This window comes from Apteryx rowi, unplaced genomic scaffold, assembly GCF_003343035.1.
Source record: "Apteryx rowi isolate R43461 unplaced genomic scaffold, aptRow1 scaffold_225, whole genome shotgun sequence".
NCBI classification, from domain to species: domain Eukaryota; kingdom Metazoa; phylum Chordata; class Aves; order Apterygiformes; family Apterygidae; genus Apteryx; species Apteryx rowi.
In genome coordinates, this window is record NW_020448586.1 from 1,213,768 (window position 1) to 1,232,303 (window position 18,536).

At 47.2% G+C, this 18,536-nt stretch overlaps 1 protein-coding gene across 1 annotated transcript in view; it reads left to right on the plus strand.

Annotated features, from left to right (window-relative positions):
- The first annotated feature begins 729 nt into the window (after positions 1–729).
- The window catches only part of RAB11FIP3 (RAB11 family interacting protein 3), a 74,153-nt gene continuing 56,346 nt past the window's right edge, over positions 730–18,536 (plus strand). The window contains exons 1-3 of the mRNA XM_026065229.1: positions 730–781; positions 2,629–2,708; positions 9,223–9,316. Of these exons, the coding sequence (XP_025921014.1) occupies positions 730–781; positions 2,629–2,708; positions 9,223–9,316 (226 nt within the window). The remainder of the gene's footprint in view (positions 782–2,628; positions 2,709–9,222; positions 9,317–18,536) is intronic.

The following is an 18,536-nucleotide window of genomic DNA, read 5'->3' on the forward strand; positions in this document are numbered from 1 at the left end:
ACAGCTTCTTGCACTTGGTTTGTGGATGCTCCCTTCCCTGTTCCAGTTCTTTACCTGCAGGCTGATTAAAAACACTGGATCTTTTATTTTTTCCCCCTCTTCTCTTAAATAGGTTTGATTCTCCTGTTGCAAGAGGAGATGAGACTAAAACAGGCTGAATCTCTCTCTTCCTCTCCTTTTCAGAAAGATCTCTTGATTTTTGGTTTCAGTATTAGATTGGTAGCAGAGGACCCTGCAATTTTTGCATCCTTTGAGATTGAAGTGATGACAGATGAACTGATGTGCGCGCAAGACTGGGGTGGATGGAGGTGCAGCCTGCAGAAAGCATCTTCACTGAGTGTTGCTTATGGTAGACCTTTAAAGAGAAACTTGACCAGACAGAACCTGCCTGCTGCTTTCCTTCTGGACTTCTCAAAAAGGCTCAGAGAACGACATGCTTCCACAGCAAACCTGGATAAATGCCACCACTTACAAAATAAATGAGGCAGTTTTTGCATTGCTTGCTCACAATTGACCAGTGCTGCTTCCTGTAATGAGATCTGCTCCCTTGAGGGTATTTTACAGGTTAGTTAATTAGGTGTAATTGCAGCAGAATAGAAACCTGCTCTAGGGTTCGGCCTGCTTTCTGTAATGCCAGATCCTTTAACAAATTGCTCAGTCGGTTCCTATAAACATTGCTGGAACATGTGTAATCCCAAGTTATCAACCTTCTGCTTGGCCTGCTTGGGTATGTGGATGGAGCTGCAGAAGCGATGTGCTGGAAAGGGTGCCTCCGACTCTGGTACCTGTGCGGCAGCGACCCGGATCACAGCAGCGCTCCCGGAGCTGCCTTGCGACGTGGCGACGTTCGCGTGCTGTCTGCATGTTAACGCTCTTTCCACCCAGCACAGGGAATGAGATGCGGCCTTAGCCTGGACAAATGCTGTGTTAATGGAGACTGATTCATTTCAGCTGATCGCACTGCAACTGTTGATTTGCAGAGCGCGTGATCTAAGGAGAAGGGCTGTACTGTGTGACAGCCTGTGTCTTGGGCCGGTTGTGCTGCTGCTCTGGTGTTTGGCCGCAGGAGGTTCAGCGGTTTCAACTGTAATTTGCACATCTCCCAAAGATAAATGATACAACTTCTCTCACTTGAGCAGCTAGCATTTAAAAAAGTATGCCTTTTTTGAAAGGATAGGTTTAGCCTTAAGAGACCAAGGGTGCATGTGTGGTGGGGGGTGTGTGTGTGTTCTTTTTTGGTGTGTGTGTTTTTGCAAACACCTGAATACCTCCCCTCCGTATTTAACTGAAGAGTATGAGTCTAGAGATACTGCGTCCATCCTTGCAAAACCATGAGAGATTCTTAAATTGAATGTGCTGTCTGTTAAGTCCCTGCGTATCACTTCAGACCAAGATTCAGCTAAACATAAAGAGGTGAACATCTGGCTTGAGCCCTTTCCTGCACTTTAAAGCATCGATAACTAAAAATCCCCTGTATTTGGCATAAATGCAAATGTGGAAAACTTAACTTCCATTCTGCTGGAGTTCAGTTTGGCTTACCATATCATTTTTCCCCTGAAGATAAAACATGTTAAAACAGAGTAGACTTAGTTTTTTAGAGAGAAGAGCATATTCAGAGCTGAGAGGTGCCTGGATTTTCATGTCCTGTCTCAGTCAAGCAAGCTTTGTTGACTCCCATATACACAGAATTGATCTGGAACCTGATAATTCAAAGGTTTGTTAAATGACCCTTTTCCCTGTTTAAAATAGGGCTGGCATCTACCCTGAGGTTAAATTAGAAAGACTCTACAAATCATTTTGCAGAAACTGGTCACCAGAAAGCCTTGCAAGCTACAGGCTGATTCTGCTTTCTGCCCCATGACCCACCGAGTTTGGGGCTTGTTTTGTCTTTTCCTTTGATTGAAACTCCAAATCATAACGGGGCAGAGAGGGTAGGCTGGTGCAGCCTAGCAGATACTGTCTGACAGGTGTCTGCTGCTGTAATCCCGTGTGTTGTCTCCCCGAGACCCTTCTTATCTGCAGTACAAAGTAGACGAACGCGGTACTGCTGGACACAGCAGCTGCCTGTAAATAGACCCTTGCAAACAAGGCTGCTGCAATCCAGAGACTTCAAATGAAAAGAGGTGGTTTGGTGTATGGGCTTTTTTTAAGGCCAAACAGAAGATACAGGCCAGCTTTGGGCATGTTTAAATTAGCATGGAGCCTTGCACCAAACTGGGCTGAGATCCAAGCAGCGGAGCGCAGGCAGCGGAGGGGAGAGTGGTACAGCTGGAGAAAATGAAAATTCGAGGCTAACAGAAAAAGCTCAGCAGTTGGCTTAAAAGCAAAGTTTTATTTTCTCTTTGTAACCCTTCAGAGTTTTCATTCAAGCGGAACCTCCAAATGCGTGGGGAGCGATGTTAGCGTGCACTGTGACTTGCAAAGAAGCTGCTTAAACAGCTACATAAACACTTTGGAAACCTTTCTGGCCTGTTAACAGAAATGTTGAAAGGCTGCATTTACTTGCTTCCTCTTCTGCATACTTGAGGTCCTTGCCCACAGAAGGGATGGATGGCTGCTCGCCTTCCTCAGATTTTCCTCAAAGGCACCAGAATGAAAGCAGCCCTCTGGAAGCTGGAGCTTGACTAGCATGGACCCTGCATGGACCTTGCTCCATGTTAAACTTGACCACAAAGGCTCCCTTTCCTTCTGAAGGGGAAGAGACAAGGGTAAGGTCCTTAAATCTATCTGTTGGAGTCTCCTGCGATACTCATTTCAGGAGAGAGTGATTTTTCCCCCCCCCCCCCCTCCTTCCTGTTGAGTCTGATAGCTGAGTGGGGAGGTGGTAATGTGTGAGACAGAGGGTCTGTGGAGGTGACTGGTGTCCAGGGTCTCACTATTCTCCTCTAACCCCTCCTTGGGAGAGCTCTGCTCCTCCCTGAGCTGCAAAGCGCGTGTGATGGTCTTTCCCTTAGCCTGATCCCTGCCTTGTGTTCTGACAGCTCTCCGTACGCTCACGTCGTCGTGGGCTTGCGTGAGCACCTCGGTGTGCTGGAACTGGCAGCTAGCAGCGGAGGCACCTGGTAACGGGAGCTGGCCGTGGTGCACACGTGTGACCACGTATTTTCTGTGCACCACAACCTGGTTGCTGGAATGCCTGCCTGGGGCGGCGGCACCCACCCAATCTTTGCTCTGAGCAATGTTCCTCAAAGCTCCAGTTCGAGTGCCTAAATGCTCTCTTTCTAGGCTAAGCCTTTGTCTTTTTGTAGGAGTGGTTTCTATAAAGTGAAATATGAACGCATTTTGAACTGCTCGGATAGCTGCTGCTTTTTGCAACAGCCCCCAGCCAGCTCTGGCTGCTGCCATTAGGTCAAAACACAGCGATGAGTTCCTGGGTGAAGGTCTTTCTCTAGTGGTTGCATTAGCGGTTTGTCTGTTTTGGGGGCTAAAATAAGTCCCAGCCAGCAATGTGTCCTCTCTGTGGCCCAGTCAAAATCTGGACTGGGCTTACTGGTTTTGTGAACTTTTCCCTGAAGGAACTACTCTGTCCTTGTTGATTGCTCAACTGGGCAAAATGTACCGAGCCAGATGCCAAGTTCAGACAAATCGGGCTCTTGCTCGGTCTCCTGTGTTTCTTATCTCAACAGGTCTCTTGCTAACAGCATTCTCAAGTTTCTAGGTTCATTTTGCACGTACTCTGTGTGGTTGGTCCCCCTAGGGCAGTTATTTAGGTTCAAGGTAGCACAAAGTGTAACAGGAGGTGTACCTTTTCATGGCTCTTAAATACTTCTAAATTACATTCCCTGCCTTTGTGCCTTCTCCTTCTGTCTTCCCCCTGCTCCCCAAAAAACAACTGTTGGCACCAGCAGCAGGCAAGAAACCAAGCCTGAGAGCAGTTAGCTGTTAACAGATCTGGTATCTTCCAGCTTTCATCCTCACTCGGTTTCCTGTGACTTATCTTGGTGCTTGTCCTATAGCTCAGAAAACCAAGGAGACCACAGAACGAATCCCTCCCAAAGAAGGGAGAGAACAATTTCAAGGCAAAAGTATCTCAGTCTTTGCTTACCTTTGCATGTCTCAGAATGCAGGTGCACAAGTCTGGGGTGAGAGGTGCAGCCTGCTAGCTGGCCTGCCTTGAGGTGTTTTATATATGAGATCACTGGCTCCAGTGGTCACTGGGAATCTCTTGCTTTCACCTCACCCCTCGAACAAACCTCCTTTTGGAGCCTGACTTAGCCTCAGTCTCTGTCAGAGCATGAATGAAAACTTCTGCCAAGCTCAGAGGCCATGAGGAACACATCAGCTGGCAATCGCAGCCCTCCCTTCCTTGCAAGACCATCACTTAAAACATCCACTGCACTTGTTATATTGAATCCATCCGCCACATGGCGGAAACATGGAGCATCAATGAGGTTGAGAAAAAAGGCTTTGAGCTTCCTTTTCCTTCCCCTCAACCTGTTTGACAGGGGCGCTTGCAGCTGGGGAATCCCTCATCTCCCTGGAAAACTTCCATTGTGCAGCTGCCAAACCTTTGTGTTAACTTGAATTTGGAGTTGTCGCTGTTGGTTTAGCTGAGGCTTGAGAAATCATTTGCTGAACTTAACTGCTTCGAAGCAAAGAATTTTATTTTATTTTTTTGTGCTCCGCATCTTGGGGAAGCTGTTAACAGACGGAGCAGCACTAATCCTAGTGCTGGCATACGTACTCGGAGGTGGCTTGGTCAGAAGGGGTTCTTGGAGATGGGTGGTGTTTGGCAGCAAATCTTGTTATTTTTGGAAGGCAGAATGCCCTTCCAGTATGAAGAGCTCTTGAGTACAGAAGATGACATGTTAATGTGGTTGGTGTAATAAGTAGTTCTTGCTCTGTTGTTGAGATGTGAGATGACCTTCCTCCTCCTCCCCAATCTGCTTCCCTCTCCCTGTCCCTGGCAGATTTCTGCAGAGGCTCAAACTGGTTGAATGCAGCCACATATCACTTGCCTGCAGATCCTTAGCACTTGCTTATCAGGAAGGGAGGCTGAATGGTGGCCGAGATTTGGTGCTTGTGTAAAATAGATGCTGCAGTGCCTTCTGTGATCATTGTCTCTGCTGAAGGGTGAAGGAACTTTCATGAATTTAGAAATGAAGATGCTTTCCTGTAGCAGTCCTATGCTTATGATGGCCTGTCTAGGCACAGAGCATTTCAGGCATTTGACCCTTCAAGGCCTATATTGCAGCATGTGGGTGGATGCATGAAATTTGGAGTGGAGATATCCAACAAGGGATGGAAAGTGTATTTAATTCAGCCGCTGTGTTCTTGGGTCAGCGTGCATGTCTGTGTCTTGGATCTTGCTTATGAGATGACGCTAGGTGCAGCTTGCTGACTGGGCTCTTGAAGTCTATGCTGCCTTGATTAGCCAGTTTTCACCTACTCTGAGAAGGTCTTATACGGGCCTTGTGCCCGTAGCCTGTTCTGGCTTTGGTCTGCAGGCTGGGCCTCATCCCTGCCGCAGGGGCGGGCAGAGCTGCTTCCTCAGTTCTTACTGCAGTGTTTTGCTTCTGCAGATTTGTGTCCATTTTCAGCTCAAGGTAGATTGAATTAGTTTAAATCTCTCTGTTTCAATCAGGATTTAAATTAGCTATTTAAACCAAGTCATCCTCTTTGCTCTTAATCCTCTGTGTTTCTAGCTGCTCTTTCCTTTTCAAGAGGAGTTTGTTCGTAATGAGCTGCAAACAAACACTTTAAGCAAAACCTCTATTTTAGATGTTTCTTGCTCATCATAGCTCATCTGTTTGTGTTTTACATCAGTGTGTGTTTAGTTTCGTATTGGAATTTGGAGTGTTAACTTCTGGGTTTGAGCTAACAGGAATGGGGTGTTGACTGCTCTACTTCTATCCAAGTTAGTGCAAATAAATTAGTTTTCAGCTAAACACAAATCTGTAACTTTCAAACTGTTTAACAGATTTGCTAATCCAAAACTATATTTAGCCATACTCATGAATTTGCTAACCTTTCTGATAAGGTAGAGTTTGTTTTTTAGCTTAGTCATCAAAATTAAGAAATGGAGGAAACTGGCAGTGACAATTCTGGAGAGAGATCTTGGAGTTGTCGTGGGCGCTTCCTGGTACGACAGACAAAAACTGAGCAAGACGGTGGGCCTCCTGAGGAAGGGCATTGGGGATAACGCAGAGGGCCTCTGTTTGGCATTGTTTAAAATCTTGATGTATCCCCATCTTGAGTACTGTGTGCAGTTCTGGTCTTCATCCTTGAAAAGGATGTGGGGGGGAGCTGGAGAGGGTACAAGAAGAATGATTAAAGTGATCAAGGGGATGGAGCAGCTGCGTTAAAATGATCAGGGAGAAAGTGAGAAGGCTGGGTCCCTTTGGGTAGGAGAGAGGATATATGATGAAGGTATGTAAGATTACAAGGGTGATCATGCTTTGCACCTCACCACATCTTGCAGTGGTAGGACTAGGAGACCCTTGATAAACTAGCAGGAGAGAGGTTTAAAGAATTGAGACGGTTCTCCTGTACACAGCAGGCAGTGAGCTTCTGGGACTTGCTGCTGCAGAGGCCGTGGAGGCAAGCAGCAGGTCCAAACAATCCTTGGACAGATCTGTGGCCACTAGAAGGATGAAGCAGGGAGGTACCATCTGGCAGCCGTGAATCTGTAGTTGGATGCCAGGAGGTCCCTGGGGGCTGGCGGTGCTCTAGAGAGCCTCACCCAGGCAGCATGGGTGCTAGGTGAGCCCGGGGAGGTATTTCTTGTGTTCTTGTCCTCCCTGTTTTGTGAGCTCTTCTGATAGTCAGAAATTACTTGACACTTCAGAGTCTGGTCATGGGACCTTTGTCTCGATCGGTTATTTTATGGTCAGAGCAAGCACATGCAGATTTGGATCAGCACAGACATGCTGCAGGGTACTTAAAACTTCATCTGGAGTTGTGTGGCATTTGCGTGCATCTGTAACTTCAGGGTTGTGAAGTTTTGCTTTAATTAAAAAAAAAAAGGGGGGGGGAGAGGAGTTGAAATATTTAAATTAAAATACATGGGTGACTTTCCTTTTGCATAAACAAAATATTTGTCCAGGTGTTGTGGCACCTGTGTGGGAGAGGGGTTTGGTGGGGTGTTGGCATGAGGACTCGGCTCCTGTTGCATCTGAGAAAATCCACTGTGTTGCAGCAGCACTGTGAGCATCCCCTGCCCGCAGTCTCACGCTGGCAATGTGGGGGGATCGTTATAGGAACTAGACTCTATAGGGTGTCATGAAAAACCTTTCAGTCTTATCAAGTGCTCTCAAGTTTGATTAAATGTCACTTGCGCTTCTGTTATCTCTAGATGCAGCAAACAAGTTACTTGCAGCTTTTGAGCTCGAATCTGCCAGATGCATTAACTGGAACTGACATGGTCCCATGAGTTGTTGTTTGTATTATTCTCAAGTACCTTTGTTTGACTTACAAGAAGTGTGACTCATTCGAGTCAGTGTGCCGTATGAGTTCAGCAGTTCTGCTGCTGTCTACCAAAAAAAAAAAAACCTACCCCAAAAACGAGCGTTCCCCACCCAACTGGAAAAGATGCTCTTGTTTTCTCCTCCTCATCCACAACAGGGCGAGCTGACGGGCAGGCAAGCCTGTGTCATGTCGGGGTTTGGGCTTCTTCCATCCCCCTCGTTTTCTCGGAGATGAGCATCTTAATAGTTGTGGTTTGTGGCCTGCTGCTTCCCCTGTGCTGGCAGGACGCTTGCTGTTGCTCTGGGGAGGTGGGATTTCTGAAGCCAAGACTCTTCTCCTGTCTTTGCCCCCATCCAACCTCCCCCCAGGTTGGAAATCACGTGAACATGTGAGTGAACCGCAGACAGCTCTGATCGCGTGTCACAAATGTGGTTACGTGGGTGTTTTTTCCTGTGTAAACACAGACCTGGGTTTCTTAAGGGAAAAGAAAGCAAAACTCTGCATTGATGAGACGGAAGGCTCTAAGCAACACAGCTGGACTTGGTGCTGTTTAGATAGGGTGGCTGCTTCTGTCCTCCTCGCCTTTAGATGTTAAAAATATCTTTTTAGATGCAAGGTGTTTGTTTCCTTCCTTGAAATGAAAGGCTCAATGAGTCACCACCTTTTTGCCAAGAACAAACAAAAATAGCAAGATTGCCCGAGTGTGGCGAAACGGCTCTGCAATGAGTTGGTGCTCGTGAGAGCTGAACAAATTCAGCACTACAACGAGCCTGAAGACTTTCTCCTATATGTCAGCTCTGGTGGAGGAGGAAAGGTCGATGCGTGTCCTGGGGGTGAGGGCAGAATTGTTGGCACTTCTCGAGTACAAACCTAATTGCATGATTCCCTTTTTCAACTCTTCAATCGTGCTTCTTCCTTGGATTGTTTCTGAGCTGAAGGATGTGGCTTTACAATATATGAAGGTGCCTTAGTATCTCTTGAAATAAGAATTTGCTTTTTTTTTTTTAAAAAAAAAAAAAGGGGGGGGGGAGCAGGAAGATGTCCAGTAGTTTCAGCAGTCTGCAAACTAACTACTGGCTAAAGGCTTTTCTGACGGGAGGGCCCTGCAGCAGCCTGCAAGGAGCTGAACGCACCTTTTTGAAGTCATTCCTCACAGCCCAGACAAAGACTTCAGTTTTGCCCTCTGATTGCAGCTGTTCTGTTTGAAGTGCCAAAATAATCCTTGCCAGGTTTCAGAAATGTCTCTTGCTCCTTGTGCGTGTGTCTGCTCCGATACCCACATCCTAATCCTTGCTAGCTGACGTGATTTTTCCCTCCCCCCTTAAGCATTGTCTAATTGTGAAAATGTTTCAGTTATAAGGCCTAAATACGTAACATGGAGTAGTTCGTTATTGCTGAAGCCTGGTAATTGGGCCCTCCTACTGGGCAGTCTATTAATGAGCTTTCCCAATTAAGATAGGGCCTCCTTAAATAAAACAAAACAACAAAAGAAACCCCACACACCAGAAACAAAAGCCTGGCAGAAAAGATCACGTTGCAAGAAATACTGCACTGACCTGTGTTTCCAGGCTGGCACTGAAACTATCTCTTAGTCCAGTCCCAATTAACCCCTTGGTCCTGATTACTTATTCTCCCTTTAATGAGAACGGGTGCAACTTGGTGTCAGTTTGAGCAGTTTGACATTAGCTTGAGTCTTTCTTTCGTGGGAGAAGAGGAGGGAAGGAGGAGTTTGTTAAAAGATGCTTCTTTGATTGAAAGCTTTCTGTAGTGTCTGGAAAAACTTTCTGAAGAGTAACACTGCTTCTGTGGTTACAGGTAAAGGACCTAACGAAGTACCTTGATCCGAGTGGACTTGGAGTCATCAGCTTTGAAGACTTCCATCGAGGGATCAGAGCTATCAAAAATGGAGGTGAGTTTGCCATTGTGCTGTGAATGAGGACAGAAAGACACCAAAACTTGACACCACAAGGGTTAACTGAGCTGACAGATTGCTTAGTGAAAACAAGCTGGACTTAGTTTTCTGAGCATCCTTACTTGCTGTTTTGGGCAGAGAGCAAGGGGGAGTAACTGGGTGCACTTAAGTTTGTCAAAGGTAATACCATGGTTGAGATGTTGGTTGCATGTCTTCCTATTTATCGGGAAAGTTCCTTCCTAAATGTACATTAGAAACAGGAAAAGCCATCGAGGGAAAATCCCTTCTCATTTGGTATCTGCTGTCACCTAGAGTTTTGTGGGAGTTTGCTGCTATAACAAACAGTGACTCCTTGCTGACACCCTGCTCTAGATGTCTGTCTGACTGCAGTAGGGTGTAGGATCTCTAGACTCTGGGCACTGATGTATTTGCCTTGACTCCAACTGTTTGGAGGATCAGCATGCACAAGTGATTTCTAGCAAGAAGCACATGAAATGAGAGCTTTGAACTTGCTGGTAATGTTTAAACAAAGAGGCCAGTGACAATGCTGATGTTGCTCTTGACGTGATTATTTCATGTGCTTCCAGAGCAATAGTTTGGTGAAATGTTAAGTATGTTTCTGGTTGGTTGGCACTTGCATTGCTTTGCTAGAAAAAAGACTGACGGTGCTTTTTCAGGGGATTGATTCCTAATGCTAGTGTTTAGAGGTGCATTTTTGGGGCAAGTGTGGTGTTAAGGATAGGATATGGAAAAATATTGGAAGCGTGATGTTGAGCACATTTCATCTAAAATGTGCAATTATCAATTGTCACATGATGCCTTTGCACATTTATCAATAACTTTGTTTACAGTAATACTTGTCTTAAATTTCATTGCTGCTTTTGTGCAGCAAAGAACACGCACTGTTTTGTCAGCCCTGCGGATGGAGAATGCTTTTGAGCGTCAACACTAGCAAAGGTGTGAAAAGACTGATATTCCTGTACAAAGCATCTTGTTTCATGAATTTAAAAAAAAAAGAAAAAACCCCACACAAACAAACCTCAGAAGTAGAAGTGACTCTGGTTTCTGTGTAGAACAGTCCCCCCCACCCCTCCCTCTCTTCCTGCTTATTCGTCCTCAGCTCTTCCTTGTACAACTAGGACTGTACTGTTTTATGGTAGTGCCAAAGTTTTGGCTGTCTGGCTGTTGTGGCTTGATTGTGCAGCTGATTTTGAGATCTCATGGTGTAGGAGGAGATGCGGCATGCTATTAATTTGTAATAAATTGCTATTGGAGAAGAGCTTCTTTCTGAAAGCTCTGGCTTCTATTTCTCTTCAATAATTCATTGCTCTAGTATTGTGTTATATTAATTGAATGGAAAAAAACAGGTCCAGACAAAGCTTTTAAGACCACTATTTATTAAACTCGTAAGAGATTGCTATGCATTTCTTACTGTGCTTAAGAAAGGCAAAGCACTCTAACATTTCACATCTATAAAAGAAATGCAGAGTAGAGTACAGAGAGGGTTTCTTTGAGTTTTAAGAGCTGAGCGGTTGTTTGTTTGAAATGATCTTGAGGATTTATTGCTGCTGTTGAGAGTCAATATTGATTATCTCTTTGTAAAGAGAGAAGAGGCTGTGCTTGCTGCTGGGCATCTCTTTAACACAGCTTTGTTAATTAGCCTGGCTTTTTTCAGCCAGATATGGCTCTGTTGCGTTGCTGGTAGTCTGTAGTCCAGTCAGTCACTGAAGGGAGACCAGACCTGAGATTTGTGGCTGTTACCAGAATTTCTCACTGTTTGTAGCTGTTCCTGAGTTTCTACCAGGCCTTGGAGCTGACTGGGGGTAATTGCAAAAACAAAACTGAGGTAGACCCATTCAGCTCTTCAGGCTAGCTCAAAGAGGTCTATGCTCTGGTAGAACCCTGTGTGTGAGAGAAGAGACTAAGTGAAGTCCAGTGCTCTGGAGAGCATCTGAGAGCCATGCAGTCTGCCAGCGATGGTGTGGTGTTGTCCCGGTACTGAGTACTGCCCAGAGTCTGTACCCGTGGGTGCCGTGGCTAGAGTGAAGGAGCAGTGGGAAGCAGATGACGCTATCCCAAAAATGTGTCCATGGTCTGAACGGTCTCTTCAAACTTTCCTGTACAGGGGTAGGCTGAGATGCAAAAAAAACCCTGGGCTTGTGTGCAGATTAAATGATGCTGATCTCCACTCCCCTGGAAAGCATGAGCAGGCAGGGCTGTGACAGGGTGCATGTGATGAGCCTGAGGCTTTGCCCCTTTGAGCGGGGCTGGAGGAGATGTGGGTGCCCTGCTGGGACCCCTCGGCTGACCCTCCCATTGGAGGGAGGGGAAAAAAAAGGGAGGAGGGTTCTCACTGTTTTGAGTCAGTGAACCTAATTGGAGGAGAGCAGCTTTGCTTCTCTTCTAGATGTGATGTTAAAATGAAACTGTTTGCAGACCACATGGACTTTATGCCCTTTGATAACTTCAGCCAGTGTGTCTTGTCAGTGTAAATGGGACAGCTCTTGCCAGGGGTCATAAACCACTCATTGGGTAGTACAAACAGTCCCCTTCCCCCTTTGTTTAGGATATGGGCTGCTTCATTCTTCTCTTCTGTTGATGTGCTGTCATGAGTCACTGCTGAAACCCTTGTTCAGATCCCTGTTCAATTGTGCAAGGCTGTGACTGCAGCTACAGCTTTCTGAGCAGGTCGGCTCTTTTCCCTTCTGCATTGCACCTGACCTGTCACTGCTCGTTCTCTTAAGGAAATTCTAAAACCCCATCCGTGTAATTAAAATGACTTTTCTGCAACTCTGGACTTCAGTTCTTCCCACCTGGCTCCTCTGTTGATGCGTCCTTGACCTGTGTGATGGCATGTGTGCATAATTTCTGCAGGTTTGCATGTATGGCAGTCTCACTAATGAGAATGGTGCCGATTCATCAGTGGATGATGTTTCACTAACCTTACCATCACCACTGTGGGATGGGCGAAAGAGAAGGTGAAAGAAAGGAAGAATTCTCAGAAAGATTGTATCTTGCGGTGTCTGTCTTAATGCAGACAAGAGTTTATTTTTGAAGATGCTCCGTTCACTTTCTCACTCTCCCCCTCTTTCTCAGAGACTCTGTAGAAGAGCAGTCGAGTTCACTTGGGCTGCTTATCATCTGGCTTGACAAATCCAAGGCTCAGCTACAAAACTTGCAGAGTCGGCTGGTTTTCTTACAACTGCTTTCGTGTTCAGCTGGCCTTTATGTCCAGGGAGGATGCTAAACTACTTAATTCTATTCTTGTGCCAGCTGCTTGAGGTGTGTTCCAACTGGTTGAAAACATCCTGATCTAGGACTCCTAGAATTTACCTCTGCCTTGAGTGCGGAGTAAAGCAGAGTTTAACCACTTGATCAGTACTGAAGGTGGCAACGCCACCCATCCATTGCTATAAAACTGCTCTTTCCAAGTCTGATCTCTTCACTGTAATCCCACGCTACTTCGGGGTGGTCCAAGTGGAGGTGTGTGGGGTGTGTACGGGGCCTGCTATCCTGGGAGATGGCTGGGCTTCCTCCTTTCCCGTAGAGGAGGGGTGGGTGCAGGTGGGTTCCTGCAGCTAGCAGGAAGGTGTTCTGGGGGATTTGGGGGGATTTTCCTATGCTGTTGTTCATGGTGTCAGGGCATGAGGATGACTTGTCCTTGGAAATCTCTATGTGCTTGAGGAATGGCTTTATGACTTTCTCCCTAGGGTGCTTTGTCAGGGAGAGCTGAAGTGGTGAAATCTTGTTCTGAGGGACCTCTTGACTCCTTGCTCTACTGGAGGTGGTGAGTCTGACTCCTGAGCGGTTCCTTTCAATTCTCAGGCCACAGGTCTGGCCCATTTGTCAGGAGCCAGGCTGGCATGGAGTCTGCTGGGTGCTCTCAGTCCTTGGGCCAGGAGAGGCAAGCTTGGAGATGCTGCTGGGACAGGTTCCCTGGACGCGCTCGTGTGCAGTTGGGTACTGACTGAGCTCCTAGCACCCTGCTGTGTACCAGCCCTTCCTAGTAATGGGGTGATGCAGCTGCTGGGACACCCTTGTCTTCTTTCTGCTCCCTGGAGTGTGTAGTGTCCGTTTACTTTAAATTTGGTGTGTGAATTGTGCCTGGAAGATTAGCCAGTCCTGCAATATGTAAATAGCAAAGCAGAGAGGGAAATTGTGGAACAGTGGTGGTGAGTCAGGGAAGATAATAACTTTGAAAAGTGGAACTTCAGGTCCTTGTATTGTGAAGCTCAAAATGCTGTTAAGGTAATGGAGACAATGTTGACTTGAAAGAAGCAGAGTGCATTAGAGTATGCTTAAGGATGCTAGATGAGGTCTGTAATGCCTGGGGAATCCACAGCCAAAGAGCATGTGGTGCACCTGGGTACCATCAGTGAGCTCTGATGGGACTAGTCATCCTGCAGAGGAAAAGAAGTTGGGAGCCAGAGTGACTGCACTGCCTCAGTCTCTCTGCTTAGCAGCTAGAGCTAATGTGGAGCTCTTCTCTGTAAGAAACAGGTGTTAGGATTTGTATGCAAGTTATGTAGAAAACTCTGACCCGGAGTCAAGTCTCTGCCTTATGGTCAGGAACTGACCACTGGAACAGCACAGTAGCACGACAGTCGGTGATGTGAAGTCAAGATGGCTGGTCCAAGGAGCAGCTCTAGTTTGCTGTGTGCTTGATGCAGGAGTTGCTGGAGGGGGATTTAGCTGGCAAACATGAAATATATATAGAATCAACCACAGCTAGATGCAGACGAATCACAAGGAGTGTTCACAAGCAGGTTTCTTTTTTTATCAGTATACTTAACCTCTTAAGTTTCAAACACCTTTTTTTAATGAAGGCATCTCAGCATCCAGTAGGACATATTTAATATCTCCTGTCTGTAGCTGACCAATGCTTTTACTGGAACTCAAAAGTATTAATGGAAAACACCATGTAATTAGCACTTGTGCTCTGATCTGAAACATCTGTCTTATTTAAATTAAAAAAAAAAAAAAGGAGAAAGCACCACAGGCTTTGCACAGGGGATGGGCTCTGTGCAGGTGCCCTATTGTATGTAGGGGAAGGACTGTTGGTGTCAGTTCAGATTGCCGTTGGCTAAACCAGAGGAAGATGCATTCCTGCAGCTTTTGGCCTTGTTCGCTCGTTCTGCCTTGGATTCTGATCCCTTAACAAAAGGAATCCTGTGTATTGAGAGCGGACAGTGCATCCACTGAGAAATAGATGTGTTTATGAGCTCAGGGGAGGGCCCGAGAATGGAAAGAGTCAAGTCTTTTCAAATGCTTCAGCTAAAAAGCTCTTTGCATTTGGAAAGATGGAAAATAAGTCTCCGGAGCCAACATCCAAACCTGGAAGCTATAACGGAGTTCCTGTTTGCAGGAGCTGCAGGCTCTTGGCAGGAGCAGGAGGGGCGCAGGACCGGGGGGCGATACCTGGAAACGCTGCCTCCGAAGGGGGGCAGCTGGTGCAGGTTCAGGAGCTGGCAGCTGTGCCGAGCTAAGGAGCTGCATTTCGGGGCAGATATCCCTGTCAGGCTGAATAAGAGGCATTCAGCAGGAGGCGTGTGCTCAGCTTACCAAAGGCATTTGAGAGCTTTCCAAGCGCGAGGCTGGGAGGACCAGCACGGGGCTGTGGAATGAGGCAGGTCTGGGGCGGGCGCGGGGCAGGGCGCCGAGCAGCGGCCGCGCAGCAATCGCAGGGCTGGCCGAGGCTGGCTGGCCTGGCACCGTGCGGGCGGGCGGGTGGGTGCAAAGACCCCACGTAAAAGCGCTGTGCAGCTGCTAATTGCAGCTGGCACTGGTGCGAACGCGAGTGGGTCGAAGATCTGTTTTCCCGGGGCTGCCTTGCTTTCGGGGGCGGCGAGTAGCCCTCCGTTCCTGCGCCTGGCGTTTTGCGCCTCCAGATGCTTGGTGTGTTTCTAGCAGTTGGGTGCCAATTCAAGAATCCTTTTTTTCCCTGAAAGGAAAAGCATGTATCTAGCCCTCCTGCTGAATGAAGGCTATTCGTGTTGCATCTTAAAAGCTTAAAGTCCAAAGAAAACTGCAAAGCAGTTTTCAAAACCAGATCTGAGGTGTTATCCCTGCGTTGCTAACCCATGTATCGGTCGTGTGCTCTACAGCCTTGCTTTAAACGGAGCCGTGTTCCCACCTCGCGTGGATACGATACCTGCGCTGCACTAGTTAGTTACTCGTTTGGCGTCTCCGAGACGCCCCTGCATCTGATAGTGCTAGATGACATCTCTGTTCACATCACGGTTCTGGCTGCCCGTGAACCACTTAACGTTTGCGAGTCTGCTAGACATAGCACGCAGTGGCTCTGAATTAATTTCTTAAGAGCCAGGCTGACTGCTGTCCTTGTGACACGGCTCTGCTCTGGCTCTGCAGTGTGTTTGGAGGTGCAGAGCACATGAGATATCTGGCTCCGTCTGGTAACATAAACCGCTGTTTGGTTTGTGTATTTTTTTCCTTTGTAAGATCTGCATTGCAGATGGCTTTTGCTACACAAAATTAAAGCTTTCATTGCACAGGGATAATTCCAGAAGCCAAAGCTTGCATTCCCTTACACATTTCCAATCCAGTAATTATTTTCTGACGCTGTGCTTTTGTGGATCTTCAGTGTTCCTTTTTCCAGGCTAATGCTGTAAATATGGCAGGACTTGCAACAGGCTACTGGTAACATCCAAGCACACTTCTGTTGGTGGGGCTGCCTAGGCCCAAATTAATATTTAAGGCTTTTTTTTTTTTAAGGAAAGTTTTTAACTAAAGCTCAGCAGATGGAGTGAGATCTTGCGTGCACATTTGACTAATAACTTGGTGCGTATCTGGCACCGGTGGAAGTACTTCCTACCTTCTTCAGATCTGCTGATCACTTTATTCATGCATCATTGCTGCAGTGAAGACTTCCTTGTTGGTCTTGCCTGTTCCTAGCCCTGGCTAAACTGTTACCCGTTAGGGAGACAGCTCGTTTGCTGGCTGAAGGTAGAACAGATGCCTCTTTGTTTACAGCTGTCTTTCGGAGAACAGAGGCTGCCCTGAATGGGAAATCAATCGTGATTCAGGAGCAAGAATAAAGTCAAAATTGCTCTGATTGCGTTCTTTGCAATTTTTTTTTTGCATTGCATCTTACTCTGCCCTGGTGTATACTGCTTGTTGGGATAAGGAGTTTATGGAGATAAGTGTTAATTCTGCCCCTGAAAGAAGTGAAGACTTATATGTCGTGTTGAAATTTATGTATGTACTTGAAGGGGTGGGGGGGGAAACCCCTTTGCTCTTCTTTGTAGATCAGAGCTCTCCTTGTCCCCGCAGCAAAGGGGGATCCGTATAGCGCTGTTATGGTGCCTGTCAATTTGGGAGCCCATGTAGTCCCGTCTGTGACCTCTTCTGCTAGGTACAGAAGAGGCCAAGCCTTTCTCAGAAGTACTGAACTTAGTTTTCTCTTGAAATAATGGCACTTTAGCACTCGTTCTTGGCAACTGCCGGGCCTGCACATGAAGATATGCAAGGGTCGTCAGCTGAGTTGGTTTAACTCCCTCACTGGCGGGGAAGGAGGAGTTAGGAGTGTGACGTGCTGGGCTGTGATGGTGGTGAGCTGTTTCAGTGGTGTCCTGCTGGTCAAAATGGTGTGAGGTCTCTCCATCCCTCTACTGCAGAGACTTCTCTGAAAGGAGATGACGACATATGTCAACAGGAGCATGGAGGCGTTCTCCTGTGAAATGCTGGTCCTCTCGTGCAGGGGTGTCTGGGGAAGGGTAGCCAAACTTCATCCTGCTTCGAGGACCCCCAGCATCTTCTCAAAGGGGATGCTTCCTCAGGTGCCTATTGCCAAACCCTTTCTTATCCTTCGACCCCTTGAAATAAAGGGAAAGCCCTGAAAGCCGTACCTGCTTAGCCACCTGCCTCTGCAGATGTAGCTTGGTTCTCCACGCTTATTTTCAGTAGCCGCTTGAACCCCTACCGTGCCTTCTGCGTCCTTGCCGTGGAGCAGAGCGGAGGGTGCTGTGGCCGGAGGGCAACGAGGCTCCTCCGGTCTCCTGGGGACCGGAGCGGGGCAGGGAGCAGCAGAACAAAACTGTAAAAACTACCGAACCCTTTCTCTCCAGTCATGTAGCTTCTCCGATTACGGGCTGCTTTCCCCGCTTTCGCGTAAGCAGCGAGATCTGGATGAGCGTCGGTAGCTGTTCGCTCTCCTTCAGAGCGAGCTTTGGCTGGGGAGGCAGGGAAGAAGTTAACGTCGCCCAGCTGCGGAGCGTGTCCTCTCCTGGTCGAGGTCTGGAGCAGGAATGAGCACAACTGCCAGACCACGCTGTGCTCAAGCTCTTTCGAGTAACTGTTTACTTCTGCTTTAATGTGATAGAGAAACATCCGAATGCTGGGGGGGGGGGGGGAAGGGAAAAACTTTTCGGCCCAGGAAGGGGGGGGGGGGGGGGGGGGGGGGGGAATGCAGAACACTTTCGGCTCATGAGAAGTGTGTGGTGTGTGGTGGTGGTGTTTGCATCTGCCTTTGAGTTCAAATAAGCAATTGGGGTTATTTTTTGTAACTTGGCAGCGTGGTGAGCTGTTACATCAGGACCGAGGCTGGCCTCCTGTCTGTACGCCATGCCTGAGCAGGGAGGGCGTCTTCCCAAAAACAACCTCGCAGATGACATGCTGCATTGACCTACTTTCACGAGAAGCGCAGGAGCATTGTAGAAGCTATGTCCGTAGGCCTTATCACAGCTCTGGAATAAGGATGGCAGCGAATTGCTCAAATGTGCTGCCATAAAACTGCTGCTAAGGCTCAGCAGCCCTCAGGGTCTGAGGGAATGAGATGGATTTACACAAGAATCTCTTGCAATTTTGAGAATTCTTGCTTTATGAATATTTTTGATGCATATGCCAGAGAAATCTTGCTGCATCCTGTCACTGTCAAAGTATAACAGGTTCCAGGCCCAAAATGGGCAAAAACAAAACAAAAATCTAGAGGAATTCCTTCAGTTCATAGCAATGCAAAGCTGCCCTTCACTTATCGTGGCAAGCATTTATCTTTGATCGAATGTCCAAAGTGTCACCATTTATGCGCAGTTCCTTGTGAGGGAAAGTGTTGCTGCCCAGCCAGATTTCTTGCAGAAAAAAAAAAAGATTGCAGATGCGTAGGGAGAATAACCAGGGACTTCCCCGTGTTGTTCTGAAGAAGTAGAATAAACTTGTGGTGGCTGCTTAGACTCTCTGAACACTCTGAACATAACCCAAGCCT